This window comes from Conger conger, chromosome 7 (assembly GCF_963514075.1).
Source record: "Conger conger chromosome 7, fConCon1.1, whole genome shotgun sequence".
Lineage (NCBI taxonomy): Eukaryota > Metazoa > Chordata > Actinopteri > Anguilliformes > Congridae > Conger > Conger conger.
The window spans coordinates 45,366,406-45,385,782 of NC_083766.1; the positions used below are offsets into that span (position 1 = coordinate 45,366,406).

General features: G+C 39.9%; 1 protein-coding gene across 1 annotated transcript in view; it reads right to left on the bottom strand.

Moving 5' to 3' along the window:
- trpc6a (transient receptor potential cation channel, subfamily C, member 6a) overlaps positions 1-18,486 on the bottom strand; it is a 78,984-nt gene extending 60,498 nt beyond the window's left edge. Inside the window, exons 1-2 of the mRNA XM_061249399.1 lie at positions 18,351-18,486; positions 6,261-7,020 (exon numbers count right to left, since the gene is read on the bottom strand). Of these exons, the coding sequence (XP_061105383.1) occupies positions 6,261-7,020; positions 18,351-18,406 (816 nt within the window). The 5' untranslated portion in view covers positions 18,407-18,486. The remainder of the gene's footprint in view (positions 1-6,260; positions 7,021-18,350) is intronic.
- Positions 18,487-19,377: the final 891 nt, after the last annotated feature.

The window sequence follows — 19,377 nt, forward strand, 5'->3', positions numbered from 1 at the left end:
GGTCAAACGTTTTCTGTAAGTCTTCACAAGGTTTTCACACACTGTTGCTGGTATTTTGGCCCATTCCTCCATGCACATTGCCGCAGAGGATGGATAAGGGTGTACCCAGTGCACGAATCTTGGGTATATGTAACCTATTCTGTTTCTTAATTACATTAAAAGAGAAATGTCCATTCTCTTCATGTATTTTTTGAACCAACGCCTCTCCCTCTGTCGGAGGCACGACTTGTTTAGTCCCTACTATTAGAATTTACTGTCCTATACAGTCTTCTAATATTGTAGCTTATTCTATATTTTCTCGATTCCTTTCGAGTTCGAGTATTACGGTTTCACTACTTAGGTGCCTATCACCTTTCTCTTCAGTGCCAGTAATCAACTCGAGCCCCTCGAGCAGGAATCTACTCGGGCAGTGCCTCACTAGGCCGTGAGCAGTTCTCAACTACTCGTGCCCCACGTTGGGCGCCAAAATTGTTGTGAGCCACGGACCCCTTGCCGAGCTCAGACCTTACGTTCCCACGAGCAGTACCTCACCATGAGGTGTCTCGGGGACGAACTCAAGTACTCCGAACATCCTGGAGCCCTGGTAAGTTCTACTGAACTTCCAGCCCAGTCTCGAAGTGAAGGGTGTGATGCAAATCTGGTATTCGATGTCCTGTATTCAATGTATTCCTCTAAAGAATCTTTATCACATATGATTATAGTAAGATATACTTTATTATAATCAATCAAAAGAATAGAGTTATACAGATTACAGTGTACATATCATCTTTTTCAGTTTGCTGATCACATGCAAGTTACATATACCCCTTTACCTTTCCACCTATGATGTTTAAAAATCAAGGTACACCCCTCAAATATCCATCCTCTTTGGCCTTAGCCTTATCCTATAGCTCCCCCTTCTGGACATTTAAGAGAAACTATTCCTAGAATATTATATTTATCTAAATATGATAACTTCTCTATATTTTTCTACCTTATGTAGTACCTTAATGAGAAATAAAAGACATTAAAATAAAAGGAAACTTATAATGTGTTACTTTTCCTACTTCTACAAGTAATATAGATTATAATTACCACTCCAGCTTGGTTATAGTTCTGCGTGGCTCTTTCTTCAACAGCTTGTAGATATCTTCTGAAGCCAAATTCTAAGATCCTACCCTAAGGTCTAAAAGCTTATTCCTTATATATCTTTTTTGCAAACAAAAGTGTACCTTTTTGATAAGAAATGTCCCTAATATTTCAAGCGGGAAGACATTTATCTCTTATGTAACTTGTTTTTTAATGACCATATTCATTATTTCTGTTTTTCCAATTGTCATTTTCTCATACCTCAAAAGAAATTTCCCCAATATTTTATCTCATGTGCCCCTCCGGTTTGGGAATTTCCACCATCTTAATATACGAGTGGAAAAACACTAGCTTTTTTGTATTTTTTTAAGGAACCTATTCATCACTGGTGTCTGTTTCAATTTCATAGTCTCTCCTTGACTTCCTCCAAACTTTGATCTCATGCAAGCCAGAAGTTAATGCCTGCCACCATCTCAATACACTCTTCAGGTGCCCCTTTTTGTGGCGCCTTAAGGGATCTACAAAGGACATCCAGCTAATAACTGAGTGTAATTCATCATTTAACTCCTCTATAGTCAGTCCTTTGAATCTATCCGATAAATTATTTGTGCTATAATCAGGAAGGCCCTTGAAGCCTCTTAATCTTCTTTTGGTATTGACATCCTTTCCATTTTCCTTATCTCTCTTACATTTTTCAATCTCCTCCTGCTCTTTGATCTCCCAATTATCTTCATTGTCTTTCTCATCCTGTTGCTTTAACCAGGCCTTGTGCTCCTCCCCTGTAGGAGCAAGCCCACACGTGTCAACCAAGTATGTTATCACATCTATCGTCTCCTTGAATGCAAAACTCCCTGGGTCACCAATTTCCCATTCAGCGTGTTCAGCATCTTCCATGGTCATGCTAGAACACATTCTACACATGGCCTCAGTCAGGCCTTTAGCCTTGCTCTCTAAAACCCTGAATCTAAGTCCTCTGACTTCAGACTCCTCAGTATCCATATACGGTTGTACATTTATCTTGTACCACATATTTTTCTTCTTACGGGCGTTCTTACTACCACCTCGATGGCGTGTGCGAGGGGTTAACAATGCATTCCTTCTTAACCCATCCCACGTCAATCTCTCGTCAGGGGGGCCTAGGGCCGGGTCCTCGACAACATCTCCTCTAGAGCAGTGATGTTTTGGGGCTGTCGCTGGGCAACACGGACTTTCAACTCCCTCCAAAGATTTTCTATGGGGTTGAGATCTGGAGACTGGCTAGGCCACTCCAGGACCTTGAAATGCTTCTTACAAAGCCACTCCTTTGTTGCCTGGACGGTGTGTTTGGGATCATTGTCATGCTGAAAGAACCAGCCACATTTCATCTTCAATGCCCTTGCTGATGGAAGGAGGTTTTCACTCAAAATCTCACGATACATGGCCTCATTCATTCTTTCCTTTACACGGATCAGTCGTCCTGGTCCCTTTGCAGAAAAACAGCCCCAAAGCATGATGTTGTGTTCTTTGGATGCAACTCAGCATTCTTTCACCTCCAAACACGACAAGTTGAGTTTTTACCAAAAAGTTCTATTTTGGTTTCATCTGACCATATGACATTCTCCCAATCCTCTTCTGGATCATCCAAATGCTCTCTAGCAAACTTCAGACGGGCCTGGACATGTACTGGCTTAAGCAGAGGGACACGTCTGGCACTGCAGGATTTGAGTCCCTGGCGGCGTAGTGTGTTACTGATGGTAGCCTTTGTTACTTTGGTCCCAGCTCTCTGCAGGTCATTCACTAGGTCCCCCCGTGTGGTTCTGGGATTTTTGCTCACCGTTCTTGTGATCATTTTGACCCCACGGGGTGAGATCTTGCGTGGAGCCCCAGATCGAGGGAGATTATCAGTGGTCTTGTATGTCTTCCATTTTCTAATAATTGCTCCCACAGTTGATTTCTTCACACCAAGCTGCTTACCTATTGCAGATTTAGGCTTCCCAGCCTGGTGCAGGTCTACAATTTTGTTTCTGGTGTCCTTTGACAGCTCTTTGGTCTTGGCCATAGTGGAGTTTGGAGTGTGACTGTTTGAGGTTGTGGACAGGTGTCTTTTATACTGATAACGAGTTCAAACAGGTGCCATTAATACAGGTAACGAGTGGAGGACAGAGGAGCCTCTTCAAGAAGAAGTTACTGGTCTGTGAGAGCCAGAAATCTTGCTTGTTTGTAGGTGACCAAATACTTATTTTACCAAGGAATTTACCAATTAATTCATTAAAAATCCTACAATGTGATTTCCTGGATTCTTTCCCCCCATTCTGTCTCTCATAGTTGAAATGTACCTATGATGAAAATGACAGGCCTCTCTCATCTTTTTAAGTAGGAGAACTTGCACAATTGGTGGCTGACTAAATACTTTTTTGCCCCACTGTAGACTCTCAAATCAGCCGAACCTGCGGGAGTGGGAGGTGGGAGGAAACCCACACGAACACGGGGAGAACATGCAAACTCCACACAGAGAGGCCCTGGCCAACCGGGATTCAAACCCAGGACCTCCTTGCTGTGAGGCTGCAGTGCTACCCCCTGCACCATCCGTGCTGTCTACATTTAAAACAGGGGAGCCCAAATTTTTTCCACGCTATATGTCTAGGAAGCATTTTGTCTCTGAATTTGTGCTGCACATTTTGTATTTGCAGTGATATATCAAGTAAACATAAATAAGATTAAAGCGAGCTAAAGAATTTTAGCTTGCTAAATTAGCTAGATTATGTTGCCTTGGTAGCTAGTTGAAGATAAACTGTCAATTCTTTAGTTTTGAACCCGTTTTATTGTGTAAATCTGTCAGCCAGTGAACATTGTTTCTGTAAATTTTTGGTTGATCTTGAAGTGAAGACCTGAACTCTGTCATCTTACTCAGCAAGCTAACTAGGTTGTCTTGAATAGTTTAGCCTTAGATCCTCAATCTCTGGTTTGGATGCCTACCCTAAATACAACCGGAGGTTACGGTACACTGCTTTGCTGGAGCATAAGATGTTACCATAGCGACGTGAAATATGCCCATTAATGACTTCATCACAGTCTTTAATTTTATCAGTTAAATAATTGTTTTACCTCTTATTTTGTATTTGTTTCCTATATAGCATAGCAAGCATTACATCAACATCCAGCATATTGTGGTTGGAAACCTCTGGTCTGTATACCATTGCACATGATCTGAAACATCACTTTGTCCTTCCTACAATTTCACAAGACAGGAAACCCACAGCCAAAAACGAACATTATCATTGCTTTATCTTTACCAGATTAGCTACTGCAACAGGAAAAAAAATTTAAATGCCAGGTTTTTCTTTCTTTTCAATTTGCGTTGAGAAACTGAAAAATGAAAGAAAATGGCCCATTTGTTTTACCAGCATGACATAAATTCAATTAATTAATTAATGATACAGGGACCTAGCATATAGTAAAGTTATGCAATCTGTTATGCATGTAAAGGATGTCAAAACATGTCACCGATGTTGTTAGTTAGCAGGTTAGTGCAAATTAAGAGCTAGATTTCTATATTGCTGTTGTTGGGTCAGTGCAGAATGTGGACACTCCAAGAAGTATAGTGCACCTGGAATGCTTGGAGGTTGGAAGTTGTGAAAATGCTTCTATTTAGTATTACAATTTGAGTCTTTAAAAAAAATGTAGCTGTAGATTAGAGTGCTCACATTTGCCATCTGGTGGTGGTTGTGTGAAAAGCAAACCCTAAACCACTATGGACTATGGGCAATCTTGCTACAAGTGGTTTCTTCGCCTGTTACAGGCCGGAATACAACAAATTGCCCCTGCTGTTGGAACCTCGGAAGGGTTTTCCCGGCCGGCAAAATTCTTACTGTAGAAGCAAACCGCCTAATTAAACTCTAAATCACTTTAGGGCCCTAAAACATTTATTGGCCTATAGGTCAGGTCCATCTTGATGTCATAAATTATCTGGACTCAATAGCTCAAAGGAATTGAAAGTAGGAATTGCTAGAAATGTATCGACTGATGTAAGTCGATATTGCAATGCAATTGATTTCTCTACTGTTGCTCATGCATAATGCATATCATAATAATGCCATACAATGTAGTCCGAGGCCATTCAGGGATTTGCCATTATAGTCACTTCAATTATTTAATTGATTATGATGTCTGTGCTCAGACATTTTCCATAAATTTCTTTGAATGATAGAAAAATAATTATAGTTATGTCCCTCCAGTGTAATAAATGTTTGTGAACTGGCATTAGTGTAAACGGCTGTGTGGTTTCATTCCAAATTTTGAAACGGAAGGGAGTAATTCACTTGATCCCTCGATCCCTTGTTTTTCCTTCCTCCTCCAGAGGGTATGAAATGCAATGCAATAATGGCTGAATTGCATTTGAGAAAGCTGCTGTAAATATACTTCAGTTCCTAGCAGTAATATATGTGATTTTAGTCACCAAAAATACTATGGCCTTACTGGAATTTCAAGGAAGGTCATTCAATATTTGAGGCAGGTTAAACATGCTTTGATGTGAAAGGTGGGCTTTTTAAAATGTAAAAATTGAATGTTCTGCCCCTATTTATTTAGTGTTTGTTCTGTAGGAAATGATGGCTGCAGTGCACAGAGTTAGTTGGCGCATGTTCCAGAGGTCTCACAATACTGTCTAGCAAGCGCTGTCTCTGCATTGGTTCCCCTGACAGTTTACTTGACGTCAAACAAAACCTTCCTAAAGCAAATTCCCTGGCTCATCTTCTGTAAAGACATTTAAACATGTTATTATCTCCATCAAGCAAACATTACACACTGACACTGCCTTCTAAGTAATCACAAAGTATGTGATTTCACATTCAATACCTGTAGCATTTAGGACTGGTGTGAATTTATACATTTACTTTATTGATGAATGCTATTTTCTTTAAATAATGACCCTTTAGGGAATGCATGCATCTTTTTTTATAAGATATAAGAACCATTATATGCAGTAAGATCTAAGAAAAACAAAGAATAGCCTACTGGGAAGACTAGATGTCAACCCCCCCAGAAGCATTTTGTTTGCCAAAATGGTTCTGCTTGTCAAAAGGGAAGTGTGAGGAGGGCTCCTCCTCGTCTCAAAGAGGTATGACTGTCTGATGTAAACAGCTTGGGTAATCATAACAGCATCAGTAGAAAGAGTGTCAGTGTAAAGAATATCATGTTATGGGCAACATGCATACCTTGAACTCTTTCTCAATGTTAGCCAGCACTGCCAGCTCATTGCTTAGCTCCAGAGCTGTCATGACTGGGTCCTCACTCGACAAGGAGAGGTAAGCCGGGCTGGCCAGCCCCTTGTAGGCATTGATGCGAGAGCGGGAGTGGCTGAAGGAGTCATGCTTCTGGTGGTAGCCACAAGTATTGCACTTGCAAAAGTAGTCATGTGGCCTCTCAATCCGAGCACCCTTGCTCAGCAGTATGTGCACAATCTCATACTCGTGGCAGTGGGAGGCCAGAATTATGGGCGTGATGTCATGTGAGAACCTGGTGCCGTCCTCGTCGTAGGCATAGAAGTCGTCGTGCATCATCTCGACCTGGCTGGGGCTGACTGTCAGCCTCTGGGCATCAGCAAAGGCCCGATGACTCAAAATAGCTTCCACTATGCGGATGTATCCTTTGCTGATGGCCAGCAGGAGTGCATCCCCTATCCGTGCCAGGTTGTCCTTTTTCAACAAGATCTGAGTCACCTCAAGGTGTTCATTGGCCACAGCCAACTGCAGTGCATTCTGGCCCATGTAGTCCACACAGTTGACGTTGAGCTCGGGCAACTCCTCAAGCATCTTTCGCACCACGGGGATGTTGCCATACTCAGCCGCATCCAGGAGACGTTCTTCCATCATGGAAAGGCTTTCAGAGCGTGCATTAAACATGTAGGCCGGCCCCCTCGCGGCCTGACGCCTGGATTTCCCCAGGGACTGCCGCTGCCTGTCACTGTTGCTACAACTATCAGGAAATGGGGAAAAAAAGAAAACCCACAATACATTTTACAAAAATATCATTTTAAAAGGGCTTTACCATAGATTTTAGCACACTATAGACAGATATTTAAATTCAATTTTTAATTTAATGGAATGATGCTGTTAACAGAAGACTGTGACAAAAACACTTGACAACATAAAAGCAAAAAGGAAAAGGCTGCCAGCCTTTGCTTTCACTGCACTTCACCACGCTAGCTAGTGAACTGGCTAGAATTTTCACATTTTATTTATATGGACTACTTCAATGTATAGTATAAAGAATCATAATAATTCTACTTATAGTACATCCCTTCTTTGTCTGGCGGAATCCAACCACTGCTGTATCCTGTTGGAAATAAGAATTTGGTTTGCTGGACTAACTGCAGCAAAAGAGTTATTATTGGCGTTAAGATGGAAGCCTCCTCATTCCCTGTCCTGCCATGGTGATGGAAAATAACAATAATAAAACACTGTCCACAAAAGATGAAACAAAAAACCCCATCTGCAATGAACTGAAGAAAGTAGCCTGATTAATGATGACTGCATATACAACTTGGTCTTTCAGAGGTAAACACCAATGGATAGGTTTGACATCAGTATCACTGCACTGAATGCAAAACATGAATGAAGGCTCACTAAGAGCTCTTAGAAGGAGATGTGGTGTTTGAAATTCTGCTGTGTTATGACATTTTGGCAGTGCAATAACTAACAGTAACTAACAGAAAGCTCAGATGTAAGTCCAGCAACTAATCAAGTTCCAGAGTCTGATCTTAGATTGTAACATTGACTTATTAATGATGGAAAAATGGATAATGCCATTGGACCATAATCAAATTTATGTGATGGATGTTTGGGGAATTTGAGCATCAGTATGTACCAGACCTACACACAAGTAACTTTTAGTACCCCCAATTCAACAAACGTACACTCACTGAGCACTTTATTAGGAACACTATAATAATACTGGGTAGGGCCTCCCTTTGCTCTCACAAGATGTTGAAAACATTCCTTTGAGATTCTTTGAGATTCATGATTGCATCCCGCAATTTCTGGGAATCACTCATTCTACCACATCCAAAAGGTGTTCTATTGTATTCAGATCCGGTGACTGGGAAGGCCAATGAAGAACATTGCTGATCATGCTGGTAATCATTAGTGTAGAAGCCATTTGACTAATTATTTCTAGTAGGTTATTGTAGTTGTATAGTTTGATTATCTTTGGGCACTAGGGGGCACACCTTAAGCACTATAAGAGAGGCTGTAATTGGTTAACCAAATGCACCTGGCGGAGACACACTTTAATCAGGCAATAGAGGTAGTGCTGGAGAAGGGGGGAGGTATGCATGTGGCTGGGAGAACATATGGTTTTTACCAGCAGCAGACAAAGCCAGCAGCAGACAAAGCCAGCAGCAGCAGAATACAAGACATGTATGTTTGTTCATATGGATTATTTTGGAGTAAACAACCAAAAAAGGCAAACTGGTTTGGAACTGACTTTATTGCTGCGTACAACCTGTTTTCGACCATGTGCATCAAATGGCATAAAAGGAAGTAAGTTAGTCAAACAGAGTGCCATTACAATTAGAATATGCAACAATAATCAAATAGGCATTCAAACGATGATTGATTGGTATTAACGGGCCCAAATTGTGCCAAGTAAACATTCCCCATACCATTACACAACCACCAGCCTGAACTTGCTTTGTGACATCATCGTTATCATGCTGGAAGCCATTAGAATATGCAATAATACTTAAACAGGCTGTGGCATTCAAACGATGATTGAATACCACAGCCTATGAGTCCATGAGGGTCCATGAGATACATCAGACCAGGCTACGTTTTCCAACTGTCCAGTTTTGGTGAGCCTGCGGACTGCAGCCTCAGATTTCTGTTCTTGGCTGACAGGAGTGGAACCCATGGTTTTCTGCTGTTGTAGCCATTCCGCCTCATGGTTCATTATGCATTCTGAGATGCCTTTTTGCTCACCACAATTGAGTGGTTATCTGAGTTAGCAATGCCTTTCTGCCAGCTCAAACCAGCCTGGCCATTCTCCGTTTTGACCGCTCTCATCAACAAGGCATTTCCGTCTGCAGAACTTGTGCTCACTGGATGTTTTTTGTCTTTCACACCATTCTGAGTAAACACTAGAGACTGTTGTGTGTGAAAATCCCAGGAACTCAGCAGTTACAGAAATACTGAAACCAGCCCAACAATCATGCCACGGTCGAAATCACTGATCAAATTTTTCCCCCATTCTGATGGTTGATGTCAACATTAACTGAAGCTCCTGAACCCTATCTACATGATTTTATGCATTGCACTGCTGTCACACGATTAGTTGATTAGATACTTTATTGTTCCTAAGTGCTCAGTGAGTATATATCCATGGAATAAAATGTAAAAATAATCATTATGAATGCATGATTTTCCTAATGATTCCAGGAATCAGCCATTAGTGGACACTGAACAGCCAATCTTAGTTTAGTTTTTATTCAGTTTTATTATCTCAGGCTCCAATATCAATCAACGTTCATGTGGTACTTTGTGGTAACACATACCTAATGTGTGACAACCACACATTCAACACACAATCAATTCTAATGGGCCGGTCAGAAGATATGCATATTCGATACATCCAAGAAACACAATGCAGTCTCTCCGGCGGTATACAAAGTATGTTTGATTTGCAGGATAATTGTAACAGTTGGTACGTACCACTTCCACAAATGATTGTAGCCAAATACCACATTGGAAGCACTCTTCAGTTTCCACAAACTATATATAAAGAAATAAATAATAGCATCCAAAATGTATCTTAAAATAAGGAAACAATCTGATAAAACAGCATTACATGTGACCGATATGAACAACCTCCTATTTTGTATTACCACCAATGATGCTCTATAAATAAATGAGTGCCTTCAGGTGCTCCCATAAACAACAAAGGAGCATTTAAGTCTCTGCCAGCAAAACCACATCAGTGCATGCAGGCCATAAACTGGACTGAAACACTCACAGTTCTTCCACCAACCCACAAACAATTCCAACAGCCACGTTCAATAGAAAAAGTTACCTCTATATGTAGATTTCCTCTCCACCAGGGCGAGGGCGGGGACAAAGCACGGTCACTACTACTACCTGTTACAACAGTATGACTGACAGTAAAATAATATATCATAAATAATCATAAAACCTACCCACCACAGTGCGAAAGTCAGAACCTTGATATAAAGGAACAGCATTGTTCCTGCACAGCAGGGTAAGTCTTTCGCTTTGTACTCTGGCACATTGCATTTGAAATTAAACAATGAATATGAGGTTAAAATACAGACTGACACCTTTAAGTTGATACTTATATCCATATTGGGTGATACATGAAGGAATAATCACTTCTTAGAGTGATGTGCAAAAATCTGGGCACCCGAGGTCAAAAAGCCTTTTACAATTAATATTTAACTGAACAGAAGTGAACCTGAGCGCTAAATGGTACAACCTTAAAAAATGGCACCTTTCTTAAATTTTTTTAACTAAGATTACTTTTGAATTAAGAGTCTTTCAATTCTCGCTTTTGGAATTTTTCCCAATTCTTCCTGGCATATGGAAGATATGTTTGAGGTACAGTGGTGTGATTTCTTATTGTTTTGCATGTTTGTCACACTTAAATGTTTCAGATCATCAAACAAATTTAAATATTAGTCAAAGACAACACAAGTAAACACAAAATGCAGTTTTTAAATGAAGGTTTTTATTATTAAGGGAGAAAAAAAATCCAAACCTACATGGCCCTGTGTGAAAAAGTGATTGCCCCCCTGTTAAAACAGAACTTAACTGTGGTTTATCAAACCTGAGTTCAATTTCTCTAGCCACACCCAGGCCTGATTACTGCCACACCTGTTCTCAATCAAGAAATCACTTAAATAGGACCTGCCTGACAAAGTGAAGTAGACCAAATGATCCTCAAAAGCTAGACATCATGCCGAGATCTAAAGAAATTCAGGAACAAATGAGAAAGAAAGTAATTGAGATCTATCAGTCTGAAAAAGGTTATAAAGCCATTTCTAAAGCTTTGGGACTCCAGCGAACCACAGTGAGAGCCATTATCCACAAATGGCGAAAACATGGAACAGTGGTGAACCTTCCCAGGAGTGGCCGGCCTACCAAAATTACCCCAAGAGCGCAGCGACGATTCATCCAAGAGGTCACAAAAGACCCCACAACAACATCCAAAAAACTGCAGGCCTCACTTGTCTCAGTTAAGGTCAGTGTTCATGACTCCACCATAAGAAAGAGACTGGGCAAAAATGGCCTGCATGGCAGAGTTCCAAGACGAAAACCACTGCTGAGTAAAAAGAACATTAAGGCTCGTCTCAATTTTGCCAGAAAACATCTTGATGATCCCCAAGACTTTTGGGAAAATACTCTGTGGTCTGACGAGACAAAAGTTGAACTTTTTGGAAGGTGTGTGTCCCATTATATCTGGCATAAAAGTAACACCGCATTTCAGAAAAAGAACATCATACCAACAGTAAAATATGGTGGTGGTAGTGTGATGGTCTGGGGCTGTTTTGGACCTGGAAGACTTGCTGTGATAAATGGAACCATGAATTCTGCTGTCTACCAAAAAATCCTGAAGGAGAATGTGCGGCCATCTGTTTGTGACCAAGCTGAAACGAACTTGGGTTCTGCAGCAGGACAATGATCCAAAACACACCAGCAAGTCCACCTCTGAATGGCTGAAGAAAAACAAAATGAAGACTTTGGAGTGGCCTAGTCAAAGACCTGACCTGAATCCTATTGAGATGCTGTGGCATGACCTTAAAAAGGTGGTTCATGCTCGAAAACCCTCCAATGTGGCTGAATTACAACAATTCTGCAAAGATGAGTAGGCCAAAATTCCTCTACAGCGCTGTAAGAGACTCATTGCAAGTTATTGCAAACGCTTGATTGCAGTTGTTGCTGCTAAGGGTGGCCCAACCAGTTATTAGGTTTAGGGGGCAATCACTTTTTCACACAGGGCCATGTAGGTTTGGATTTTTTTTTCTCCCTTAATAATAAAAACCTTCATTTAAAAACTGCATTTTGTGTTTACTTGTGTTGTCTTTGACTAATATTTAAATTTGTTTGATCTGAAACATTTAAGTGTGACAAACATGCAAAAAAAAATAAGAAATCAGGAAGGGGGCAAACACTTTTTCACACCACTGTATGTGATACCTTTACCAATCCACAATGAAATATTGAATGGTTTCCTGTTCATGAGAAGTCAGGATTTTTCCTGGATGGGAGTGTGTTTGGTTGCTGAGATTAGTGTTAGTTAGTGAAATTTCCACCAGGCTGTCAGTTGTAGTTATAGGTTTTTGAAACATGGATGTTGTGTGATGGAGTGGCTTATGAATGGTAAGTCTGAAATATGGATTTCTTTACATAATGATTGTTCTTTGTCTATCCAGGAGTTGTCAGATAGATTGGGATTGATCCATTTGTGAATGTGCTGGAGTTGGTGGGCAATGAAGTAATAGAGTACGTTTAGTGCTCCTCCCTCCTTGGGTTTTGGATAGTTGTAAAGTGGCTAGTTTAATTATAGGTGTCTTGTTTTTCCAGTAGAATTTTGAGGTGATGGAGTCTAGGGATTTGAACCAGGAGGGAGGGGGCTTGAGATGATCGAGAATTAATGGTAAATGGCAGGCATTTATATAGCGCCTTTATCCAAAGCGCTGTACAATTGATGCTTCTCCATTCACCCATTCATACACACACTCACACGCTGACGGCGATTGGCTGCCATGCAAGGCCCCGACCAGCTCGTCAGGAGCATTTGGGGGTTAGGTGTCTTGCTCAGGGACACTTCGACACAGCCCGGGCGGGGGATCGAACCAGCAACCCACCGACTGCCAGACGACTGCTCTTACTGCCTGAGCCATGTTGCCCATTAAGTTATATGTAATTTTGCTGACGCTTTTATCCAAAGGGTCTTACAGTTGATTAGACTAAGCAGGAGACAATCCCTCCCCTGGAGTAATGCAGGATTAAGGGCCCAACGACTGGGCAGATGTTATTGTGGCTACACTGGGGATCGAACCACTGACCTTGCGGGTCATGTTCCTTAACCAATACGTTACAGCCTGCACCCTGTAGATTCATCCAACATTGAAGGTTGTCCTCTACTGTTTTGAGAAGTGGGTTGAAGTTGAGATGGACTAACTCCTAGAGGAAATATTGATTCTTAAATATGTAATATTACCAGTGCGCAGAGAGAGGGGTGATGCTTGAGCTGCCACTTCCCAGCTAACAGGGCTGAGTGGGAGAATGGTGGATTCAGACCAGTTGATAGTGTAGTCTGAGATTTTAGAGAAAGTGTTCATGAAGCGGATGGTCTCAAGTAATGAAGAAGGATTTGGTAGGTAAAGTAGAATGTCGTCTGCATAAAGGCTGATCATATGGTGCTTTTTTTTGCTTGGATTCCTGTGATGTTTGATTTTTGATAGACGGCTGCTGCAAGTGCTTGTTGAAGTTTGATCAAAATGATTTTATTTTAGAATAATGATGAAGTTTGATTGAAATGCTGTTTAGTACTACAATGATAATGTAAACAAGTCATAATGTTTAAAGAATCATTTTAATGCTGTTAAAAAAAGTCAACATGAGTGATTAAAACTGTGTGTCTGTTCAAACATATTGAGCTGCATAGTACAATTACATTTTATCAAAGTAATCAGAAACCAGCGTCATGGCCTTTTAAACACGTGATTAAAAGGCCATGACGCTGGTTTCTGATTACGGGCCTAGTAGCGTGCGTCTTCAAAAGGGAAATGTTTTTACTACTACTGTTACTTTGGAATTCTCTGGTCTCTTGAAGCTTCCTACACGGAGCACACAGATTCCCCAGATTAATCTGTTTTATTTTAAACTTGGCACATGGATGTGGCAACATCACTGCTGCCGGACAACTTCACCCACCTAAAAGGGACGAGGAGGAACAGAGGAGAAATATTTCCTCCACATGGTTTAATGAATATTGCGAATAAAGATGGCGAGAGCAGGCATCCTTGCCTAGTACCCCTGTGCAAAGTGAAGCATTGTGATATTAGTCCATTGGTGGTGATCATGGCCATTGGTGATGTTTAGAAAATTTGTGCCCAGTCAATAAATGATTCACCAAAACCAAACTTGTAGAAAATAATGTGAATGCCTTTTCTGCATCCAGTGAGACTATAGCTATTGGTGAGTTTGTGTGAGATGTGTAATGAATTAAGTTAAGCAGTCTACATAGCTTATTAGATGAGTGTCTTCCTTTCATAAAGCCAGTTTGGTCTGAGTGGATTATAGATGCAGTGACTGTTCAATTTGCGATGCTAGGGCTTTGTTAATGATTTTCATGTCTGTGTTCATGAGAGATGGAGGGGCCATAGCTTGATGGGGAGGTGGGGCCTTTATCAGTTTTTAGTAAAAGAGAGATTGTAGCAGTATTGAAGTGTATGCGAAGTTAGGATTTTTGTTTGATGTCAGCTGTTAATCTGTAGAAAATGGGGGCTAAAGCATTCCAAAAGTGTTTATAGAACTCAGCACTGAAGCCATCAGGTCCTGGTGACTTATTGTTAGGCATGAGTTTTACTGCATTGTGGAATTCTGTTATTGTAAACGGTTTTTCAAGTGCATTTGCTTGGTCTTCAGTAAATTGTGGTAAATCAATATTGGATTATGTCACTGTCTTCTTGGCTTGGTTTACATATTGATGAATACAGATTGGTATAAAAATCTTGAAGTCTTATTTATTTCCTCAGGTGTCTGCACAATATTCCCTGCTGAGTTCATAATCGTTGTAATCGTTGTTTTTTCTTTGCTTCGCTTGATTTGGTTGGCCAGGTATTTTCCAGATTTATTACTGTATTCAAAATTGTCATGTCTGAGTCTTTGTAGGAGGAATTTAGTTTTCCTATTTGTGTGTTCATTCAGTTGTAATTTGTATTTCCTTAAATCATTTTGGACTCAGGTATATTCACCTGCCATAGCAACACCCTACACTGTATTTCTTGCAGCATAGCTCGCTAAGATTACAGTTCTGCATGTTGTGGCCTTTGAGTTTATATAATTCAGGCTCATAGAGCCAAACAAAATGATTGCAACTAGCAAAACGTCAAATTTCAACATACATACATTTGAAAACTCATACGGAAAGGTAAGTCAGTTTACCAGCACCGGAGCTGAACCCACCGCTATTCACTGTTGCATTAACGTAACTTGACTAAACTGTTGTGTTGGCCAAATGACGAGTTTCAGACTTGCATATTGTTTTATTTTGTTGATTGCCATGTTGTAGCGATGTTGGCTAGCACTGGATAATTGATGCTTCTCATTCACCTATTCAAACACTCATCATTCATCAGCTCCAGAAAGATCAAAGATGATCTACAATTACCTGTAAGTGCCGTTACAGTCAGAAGACGTTTGATGGAAGCTAAGCTATCAGCAAGAAGCCCCTGTAAAGCACCATTGTTGAAAAAAGGGCATGTGCAGAATCGGTTAAAATTTGCCAAGGAACACATCGATTGGCCCAAAGAGAAATGGCATAACATTCTGTGGTCTGATGAGAGTAAAATTGTTCTTTACGGGTCTAGTGGTCATTGACAATACGTCAGACGACCCCTGGGTACTGAATTCAAGCCACAGTACACTGTGAAGACAGTGAAGCATGGTGCCGCAAAAATCATGGTACGGGGATGTTTTTTCATACTACGGTGTTGGGTTCGTATACCAGGGATCATGGATCAGTTTGAATACATCAAAATACTTGAAGAGATTATGTTGCCGTATGCCTGAAATGGGTGTTTCAACAAGACAACGACCGCAAACACAAAAGTAAGCAAGGAACATCTTGGTTCCAGACAAAAAGGATTGAGGAAATGGAGTGGCCAGCTCAATCCCCTGACCTCAACCCCATTGAAAACTTGTGGGGTGACATTAAAAACGCAGTTTCTGAAGCAAAACCACAAAATTCACAGGAACTGTGGAATGTAGTTTGTTCATCCTGGGCTGAAATACCGGTTTCTAGGTGCCAGAAGTTGGTTGACTCGATGCAACGCAGATGTGCAGAAGTTATGAAAAACAGTGGTTATGCAACTAAATATTAGTTCAGTAATTAAAAGCGAAGTGTAATCTTGAAAATGTTTGAAGAGAGTTTTTTTTGAACAGATTAATATTCCTTTTCTTTGCTTCCTATAAATGAATAATGCAGACTTGATAAAAATTTGCTAATCCTTTCATTTTTAATTGAATGTGTAATGTTTCCACTACATTTGAAATATTGAACTAAAAGCTATTAAAAAATATTTGCACTTCATTCACTTTTTTATACACAGCTATGTATTTGAACAGAACTGAAGTACTCCCAATCAAAATATTATTGCCTTCTTTTTATTATATTATTTGTAATAATTGTTTGGGATGGAAATAATTTTGACACCTATGGTTTTCAGATTACTGATTTTAAAAAACATGTAATCATGTGCAAATTGAAATAAAAGTATGTAGTTTTCCCATATGTTTGAACATAACATTTAGATTGTTATCTGCGGTGTCGAGTTGACTGTGTATTCCACATACTAAAAGTCATCCATTGCCTGTAGAGAGTGGGGTTTTAAACCGTGCAGACGATTTCACTAGAAAACAAAAATACTGAAAAAACTGGCAAATGCCCAGACGTTGTGGAAGAACTAGAACTGATATGATACATCAGTTCCTTTCTTAACTAGCTCAACATACTGCTCCAGCAATGTCCCTTCATCTAATAGCTTTAAATACTTTAGCCATTGAAGCAAACTGGGTGTGTTATTCCTGATCAAGAGTGCTAGTTGAAATGGTTGAAAGTGGAAATGTAGGAATCTCCAGTTTTAATTTAGCAACAATTTATATTCCATACTAGGTCAAATGTACTCTGTCAGTGTAAAAATGTAATTGTAACAGAGCAATTTGCTATACAGTATTATTGAGTATTTGGTCTCCCATTTTGATCTTGCCCAACCTAGATAAACCTATACAAATTCAAGACACTTCAGGAATAGATAGTGGTTAAGTTCAATATTAAAAATAAATCTAAAATATAGGTCTTTGATCTGGCTAATTTGAATTGGTTCCTACCATCAGAGTCTTAAACAGAAATATAATTAGCTAATCTTTATATGCCTTCTATACATAGTATAATTTATCTTTATCATGATAGTAATTTTAGACTGCAAATAAATCAGGAATAACATCTTCAGTATGTTGTTTAATTGTGCTGTTCAAAAATAATACAAAACAATATTTTTTGTTTAAAATATGAATGAGGGGAACTGCAATCTCAGATTAAGCCTGATGTAGTTATATCATTTCAGTTCAGAAAAAGGAATTATTTTATAGGATGGTAGATGGTCTGCATTTATATAGCACCTGCACTATTGATGCTTCTCATTCACCCATTCACACACATATTAATTGCAATTGGCTGTCATGCAAGGCACCAACCAGCTAGTCAAGAGTAATTGGGGGTAAAGTGTTTTGCTCACTTCACCCTTAAACACATGTCCAGGGCGGGATCAAACCAGCAACCCTCCGACTGCCAGACAACTGCTCTTACCTGCTGAGCCACAACAAATCTGATAATCCGTCGAGAAGGACATTGAATGTCCAGTGTAAATTTAGAATTTGCAATTTGGAGTAGGCCTAATGCATCTCTTTATGGTCACGTATTCATTCTTGAACAAATTTGATTTCCTGCCATACAGAAATTGCAACGCTATGACATTTGGAACATTACAGCAGGATTACCATCAGAGCTGACAAGCTATACATTGTAGTATCCTTAGGAAACCTGCAATATTTTTTAGCTACAGATTCAGGTTCAGTGGCATAATGTTCTTTAGTTGTAGAGGATTACAAGATTACCATGCTTTATCATTTTAATTCCTATTAGAGTAAACCATTACAAATAACGGTACCTGTAATCGCACGTGATTTTAATTGTTTCGAAATTGTGCCATACAAATACGTTATATATTTAAAAAATGTAATCTAAAAGTCTGAACAATTTTAAATCACATTTTTTGTACGAGAAGTTCATTCCGCCAAAGGAATTAATCGTTTCCAGACGATTATTAAAATGTATTTTTAATTAAATTAAAAAGGTACAACGTTAACACTTAAGAGAAAGTGATTTTTTCTTTATGTATTTATAGGCAATAACGTTGATTAATTTTTTACAGGACTAATAAAATATCTATATAACACAAGTCCGTTTAAGTATCGCTGAAAAAAACAGTGCAAAATAATATCACTCACCCATAGCAATATCCGTGATAATTGGCATAGCTCTCGTCCGTTAGGTCTGTACTCATCAGTAGATAATCTTCACTTGGATTTCTCTTTCCAATGGCAACACTGCGTGAATGATGATTAGCGACCAGAACCCGTTTCCTTTCACTCATTTCTTTAGCAATCCTCTTCTTAAACAATCCGGAATAGCGCAAATGTGCAATGGCGCTGTCATCTCTTATACCAAACAGCCCGCTATAACTGATTCTGAGAGCATGTTCTTCAGTTTTGATTCCCTGCCTCCAATGAATGGCCAGAGCGCTGCTCGGAGCTCTTTTTTCCATGAGTGACGTTTTCGTAGGACGCACTGACAGCGAAAGTACTATCTCTTGTGGGTGAATTGTGCCTATCTACCCTACTCGCGAGCATATTTATTTTCTAAGCAGTGTTCACCAAACAATGCATGCGTTACAATGTGTCTAATAAATAAAATAAGTAATGTAGGCTACGTACAACATTGACGGATATTGTATCCAGCTGGAGAAAGCGCAAATGCGTTTAATTTCGAGAGCTTAGTACAGAGAGCGAGAGAGGTCTGGAAATCAGTCACATCAGTTTGTAACTAACTACCTACTGAGACTAAAGGAAAACCAAACACAATTGGATTGGGTTGCGACCTGGGAATTGAAATATCTTGGCAGCTAGAAATCAGCCGTGAACTTTTGAATTAACAGAGGCACGGTGTTAGATTATGTCCGAGCCACACTTGCATGCAAAACAGGAAAATCGCCAGCCTCGTCGTTTTGCCCTTCTGGGACCAATATACATGAAAAATCTTTTGGCAAGGCAGACGCGCTATTCCAATTAATCCAGAAAATATTAGCATTTTCCTAAGAGTTATCTTTGCTCTTCTTCTTACAGTTTCTCAGCCAATTAGAACACGTCCTACTTTTCAACGGACTAGTGCCTTTTCCTAAAATCGGCTTTTCATGTGCTACGGTTGTAATTAAAATTGATATTTTGAGAACGAGGCCCCGTTGAAAATGAATGGTAA